Below are 7,003 nucleotides of genomic sequence, written 5' to 3'. Positions count from 1 at the left end.
TTTCATGATGTTTGAACTGAACCGACCTTTTTATTGTCATTTTTAGCACTTTAGGATGTTTGGAAATCAGTTTCATGTTCTTATTAATTATAGTGGTATCATGGACTTTTCATCAACTAGCTAGTTGACGCAAGAGAGAAGCTTGACGCCAACAACAACAAAAACAACAAAGTTTTTAGGCCGAGCAAATTAGGATAGGTTAGAGCTGAAACTCATAAGATCTTGAAACCAATTCATCGTTCTCACATGTGGATAGCTGAGTTCCACGCATCTATGTCCTGGATTAGTTTTTTGATGATATTTCAGTCCTTCATATCTTTTTTTAGGGACTCTCATCTCAAGTTTGGTCTACATTAACCATTTTTTGACATTATTAACACACTTCAGCTATCCGCTATGCAATAAAGTTTCAACAGACCTGTGTTGTATATGCACAAACCATCTCAAACCATGTTGAACAAACTTTTCTTCTTCTTTTTTGAGAAAACTTTTGATCCATTCATCAACAGTCAAGGTAGTACAAAGTACACTAGAAATAAAAAAATACATCCAGCTCCGTAAACCACCTAACGACGACCACAAACACTATAGCGAGCCGAAGGCACTCCGCCGTCTTTGCCCCTCTCGCATCTGAGCCGGACAAACCTTGTTGTAGTAGATAGTCGGTAAGTCGTCGTGTTAACGCCCCATGGACCAGTGCATCAAAACAGCAACCGCTGCTGATGAAGAGAACAAACTTCTCTTCGGTCGGTGCTACCCAACTCTATAATGTATATCATCACATCTCAAAACCTAGAAATGTGACCGGAGCCGCCGCATGTATTAACGTCATTCTTTTTTTTATTAGCTTCCACGGTTGAAGGCTTCCACATGTATACTAGTATTTTTTCTGGCAAAACCGAAGGATTCGCCACTGACTATACGTTTCTACCAGCCGCATCTGATATACGCTGTCGACAGCCCGACATGCAGAATCACACGCCGAACTCGTGCTTCTTTGTTTCTTGTACATCAAAGAAGAGAACTGATGCTCGTGATAGCCAGTGACAACATTGTCCACGAGCTATCCATCAAGTTGGACTACACGAACCTTACCAGCTTTCAATCAATTGCCTGTTCGGGCTCCAAAATATTGGCGCGCGCGATCAGGAACATCTCGATCGTAAACCTCGTAAAGGAACCCCTGTTATCCTGTGGTACCCTGTCACCAACCATGATACTATAGCAAGTTATTCCGCACGGTCAAAGATGCAACTATGCAGGCGGCATGCAATGAAATGCCTTCGGCTAACTCGATGCCCGGTCGGATACAAACTGTCACGTACAAATAACAGCCGCTAACCCCTCAAAAAAAAATAACAGCCGCTAACAGCGGCCTCATCGCAAGGCATATTCTACGCGGCAGCATGCGGAAGAAGAACAAGAAGATGGCCTTGCATATCGCTGTCGGTTGGCAAATTTTTCTGTGGTTTTTCTTTCTGTTCCGTAATCTTTTGATAGTGGAACGTGGTCTATTTTCCGGATCATACGAGAAAAATACTTTTCTAGTGGCTATATAGAAAATAAATATTGGTATAAGGGCATCTTCAATGTCGACTCGTAGACGGATACATTATTTGTTCGAAAATCGGTCTAGACTGGTGTCTCAACATGGATACGGGAGCCATCTATTCCACTCTACACCTCAAGAGTTGTGCTATACACATGATAAAATATAGACGACTCATAGATGATGTTTAAATCCGGCCACACATGTGTGCATACATCGGGCCCGGCCGCTAGATTTCGATAGTGTGCATGCGTCGGGCAGCAGGATCGTGCATGAAGCAATTTCGATACCTCAAATATCCGTCCATCTTTGGCCAAACAACAACAATCATGCGCCAAATATATTAGCAGCAATCACCCTTTACATGAATAAAAGCACTTGAAAAAGGGAACAAAAAAGTGTAAGCACATGCATGCAAGCTAATCTTCTGCCAAATATGCATGCATGTTTAAACCTTCTGCCAACTATACATACTAAACCTGCCGACAAACAACATATGTGCATGCTATCACTTTCCGCCAAAGCAATATGCATCAGCCAGCAGCGCGGCGTTCCGCCATCCGGACAGGGAGGAGAGGGTGTGGTGGTTTTCTATTTGTCAGGTAAATGTCCGGACCAGGGAAAGCCCCTTTTGTCTCGTTTTATTAAAAAACGGACCTTTGGACACGTCAGCAGACTGATATAGAACCGCATTGGATGACAAACTACGTCTGAATCTGAACAACGCGGCCCAGACGATTGTGGAAGGTTTGAGGGTCCGCTTTGAAGATGCCCTAATGTCTTTGTTGGGAGTGAAACGGAAGATGTTTCCATGACTATGTCTCCACTTATCGAGCTTAACATTTTTGAAAAAAAAAAGATAAGAAGGAATTTTTACACCAGAGAGGCCAGCTTACCTCTGCCTATTTATTAGGTCAAAGCTCAATCGAATGGAAATATATTGCTTCTCGATCGGCTTTGCACATTTATTCATACAAATCTAAGAAAATATTCACTGTCTTGTAATGATTATGTTCATCTAGTGCAAAAAATATCTAACTTGTTATCATTGCTAAAAAAGAATTTTCACGAATCTCAACGTCAGGTCACTAGATAAATGGTTCTCAGAGTCAATGTCAACTGGGAAATAAGCAAATCCAATAGAGAAGTAAAACCAATGACAAATATTTACCCAGTTAATAAGAGGAAAACCGGGCAGCAATCATTGTTATGACTCACATAAAGATTAAAAAAACAAGGTAGACCAATAACACCATGGCGTAGCCACCAACACAGGCTCAGACCGTCTCATCACCCATCTCTCGAGATCCACTGACTTCAACCTCACAACACACAAAGACAAAAACACACCGAACACTGCAATAGATATACAACGACCATGTTGCTCCTTGCCAAATAGCCATCCGACGCGTTTGCCCACCATTGCTCTTCCAACCGAGTACAAATGCCAAGGAATCTGGGGAAACTATTCCTACCACCATACGGATAAGCCTCAAGCAGCAGCCCCAACAACATATGCCGGCTCCATGTTGATGCCTCCACGAAGGGCGGGAAGTGTCATCTTCGTCCAATCCACGAACATTTCAACCAAGGTTTTTCGTTAGCTTGGGCCTCGAGGAGAGGAGGAAAACCAACATCACACCAATGCTTCCCAGGACGTTAATGGCGCCTACCGGAATTTCGTCGTCACCTGTTTTAGCCAAAGCGCCATAACATGATAAAATTGTTTTAACCAAAATCTACTTTGGCTTCTCCAACCCAACATCGACCCTTAGACTACTCATGTGCTACCAGCCACATCTGCCAAACTAGTTCTCGAGGCATGAGTATAGAAACAAATTCAATGCACATCACGAGAACACAAATAAACAAAATATGTTAGTACATAGCATGCACCAAGTCCAAATTAGATGTGAATAATACCCGATTGTGTCTGCTACTATTCATTGTTGCATTGTGTTGTTTTTGTATCAAGTAGTGGACTAGGCTTTGATTTGAATTGTTCTGGCATGAAGCGTGATATATGTATATTGTGCATGTGCCATTAGTTTGCTCTCTCCATAGGCCGACCCCACTCTCATGGCTGTCCAAATCTAACTCATGAAAATACCTAATCATTTTGCACAAAGTGAAGATCATAGCAACCACATATATCTCATTACCAACATGTGTCAAATTGCCACATCCCTTATTAAATAGTGGCAATGCATCCTTGTGAAGGCACATTACTTAAGGATCCTACACAAGTACGGTTATTCCAATTTTTTCTAGCTAAGTACCGTGTGATGTGGCAATCATGTATTTGTAAGCATACATACATAGCTACTGGCAAGCTCAATCCTAATTAATGGCCTTTGAGCTGAAACATAGCTGATCAATCATATATATATATATATATATATATATATATATATATATATATATATATATATATATATATATATATATATATATATATATATATATATATATATATATCATGCGCTGGTAACCCAAGCTTTGGCCTTCAACTTGGCTCACGAAACATGGTTGATGGATAAATTGGGCAGGTCAGGTGAACCTTCTCCCACCGGTGCCCGTCGTCCGTTGGCAATTGAAGTACATGGCGGCGACAGGCTGGCCGAGGTTGAAGCGGCGTGCAAAGTTGCGCGTGTTGAAGTTCTGGCGCACTTGTGGCGCAAACACCGTCCCCCGGCCCAACTGCTGGTACATCACCATCACGATATGGTGGATGCCCATGGTGGGGCTTGGGCTCTCATATGGGACAACCTCATGGCCTGCCATTTCATCAATCAAAAGGTAGTTAAGATATGATAATCACATTATTTTCCCTAGATAAAGAAAAATGGATAGCATGTGATTTGTTTCTTTTTACTGTATTTGTATCCTTTCTTGATATCATTGATTTGCAGTAAGGTGGGAGGTGAAGGAAATGACAACTACAAACTGTCTTTAAGTTCAACAAGGGTGTACATGTATCATCGTTTTCACTGTTTGAAGCTATTAGTAATGTATGTGCCAAAAAAAAATCTTGTGTACACTCATTAACATTGAAGAATAGGCAGTTAGTTTATTGTGGCCACATTCTGTTAATACATCTGTCATAAAATGTCAGATTAGATATGTGCTTCCAACCTACTCCTTGGCATTTTTTGCACTTCCTCCATTTGTAAATAAATGGTTTTAAGAAAAGAATATAGACATTTGTAGAATCTAGTATGTAACTTTTCTGCTACATTTATATATGTTTCATGAATTTCACCGTTTATACCTGACCCTCGTCTATTTCTTAACGGAAGCTTGTAGTGCATTTGCGCACATGTTCGTTATTTGGGCATTAAAATAGCAGTTGCTACATGGCAAGTATATGTTTTATCATGTGAAAATACTTGGTGAAGTCACATCATATTAAATGTACACATGTAAAAAAAATTGCCTCTTTTTTGCAGAATAAATATATTTTTCCCATACATATTTTCCAAGTAATTTATGCAACTTCCTTTTGTAGGGATAATATGCAACTTTTTTGCTTTCACACCATCACAATTTCATTGTATGTATAGCAACATCACACTAATGGATGGAGAAAATGTACAAATTGGGTTTGGCAAATATTTCTCCATAATAAATAAATATTTTTCCTTGCATCAGATAAAATTATTTTAAAATATATGCACAACAATGTGATTCGTAAAAGTTGGCGCATAACTGTGGACCCCCCCCCCCCCCCCCCCCCCCCCCCCCCGCGCGCGAAATGGTACCCAATATGAACCGTCTAGCAAGAGGTGTGAATGAAAACTTGAGAATTATGGGAACTAGAGTCTTATGTATTCTTAGCTTGAAGGAATGCTTGATATTCATATTTGGGGATACCTTTTTACGAATGCAAGCTATTACAGCTATCTATGCATGCTTGATTGCATATAATCTGGATATATATACTCACCAAAGCTATCATCTGTTGATGCCGGGACATCACTCACCATCCTGCATAGATAACAAAAAGTGATTACAACAGTTCATCAACTTATACTTGTTACCCCAAAAAAGTGCATGCTAGCAGAACATATGTAAGAGCTACGGCTTACCAATGGAGATACTCCCTTATGGTTGGGTTGCTGGGATTAGGCGCATCAGGATTCACCAGAACCTAATTTATTTGCAATTAATACAAACACATGGTCAACATGTTAGAGGATAAAATCAACCTGGTTATATTTTGGGTTGGGCTACCAACAAACAAGTTCATGCAACAGGTAACAATGAACTTTCTTGGTGAAGCTATTGTCTCCCAAGCTCTCTACAGTTCACACCATGTCCATACACAAATGGCCTACCATCAATGGAGTTCTTGAGTTAAAAGTGATAGGCTTACTAGGGTATAGGCCACACGGAAATCATCACCGCCGATCTCAACTCTAGGTTTCAGATAGACTGCCGGTGAGCGAAACTCCATGCCATTAAACATGGGCCTCCCATCATACATCACAGTTAGAGGCACCGAGCTAGCAAATGGGTCCAGAACATCTCCAACTATTTGCGCCCTTGTCAAGGAGTCATTAGCCATTTTGTGTATCCGCTATTCAACTACAAATGCTTAGGAGATTGCAAGGGTTTGTGGGCTATTTATAGACTTCAAAGGGCTCTAAGATTACACACACGCGCGCGCGTGTGTGATTCGCATTCTAATAATTTGAAAAGCAGGACTACGTTGATCTACTTTCCACAAGATGCTCTTCTACTTGTTTGATAGTATTTTAGACATTATTCCTTCTTCTTGCTAGTGTTTTTAGCGCAATTTCTCTTTCTCCCGATAAGAGCATATATAACAAAAGTTTGAGAACCGCATATATCCTTTCCATATCAGTTATATGGAGTTATATATCTAGGGTTCTTCCATGCATCAAATTGCACGAGGGAAATCTCTACTTCTGACTTTACATGGTATCATTGGGAGTTGGTGTTGAATCAATCAATTGTATCAGTGGGCTAGCTACAGTGTCAATCAGCCCCAGTGCTAGTTTTCGGGAATATTGATGACCATCCAAAGTGCTTGATATAATATTGTGCATGAGTATAGTACTTCTACATAAATTCTTGTGTATTGTTATACTCTTAGATTTAAATTTCACATGGAATAGACATGTACAAGTGCACAAACCATATGTGGTGTTAATCCTTCGAATTGATTAATTTTACCAATAAATTTTCTCTCGCTAGTCTAGTGTTTGTCAATATGCCATTTTCGTCTTAACCACATATGTATGCAGGCACCTAGTTTGATATTGTTTAGCATGCACGTACAACAAAGAGAATCACTACTGTTGAGAACAGATTCCCTTCATGATTTATGTGCCCATGAGCTCATGCACCTTTGGAAGTGGCGTCTGTAGTTGATGCTTCAAAACTTTCTTTGAACAGTTCTCCAATTTGTCTCACAAAATACTGAAAATA

The 7,003-nt window shown here is 40.2% G+C and overlaps 1 protein-coding gene across 1 annotated transcript; it reads right to left on the bottom strand.

Moving 5' to 3' along the window:
* Positions 1-4,099: 4,099 nt before the first annotated feature.
* On the bottom strand, positions 4,100-6,116 carry LOC123156711 (protein FLOWERING LOCUS T-like). Its single transcript, XM_044574872.1, has 4 exons — positions 5,925-6,116; positions 5,638-5,699; positions 5,496-5,536; positions 4,100-4,326 (listed from the first exon to the last, which is right to left on the bottom strand). Exons 1-4 carry the CDS (start codon positions 6,114-6,116, stop codon positions 4,100-4,102), a joined length of 522 nt encoding a protein of 173 aa, XP_044430807.1.
* Between the last annotated feature and the right edge of the window lie 887 nt (positions 6,117-7,003).

Source organism: Triticum aestivum, chromosome 7B (assembly GCF_018294505.1).
Source record: "Triticum aestivum cultivar Chinese Spring chromosome 7B, IWGSC CS RefSeq v2.1, whole genome shotgun sequence".
Lineage (NCBI taxonomy): Eukaryota > Viridiplantae > Streptophyta > Magnoliopsida > Poales > Poaceae > Triticum > Triticum aestivum.
Note: the sequence above shows the minus strand (reverse complement) of the source record. Positions and strands in the feature narration are given on the sequence as shown.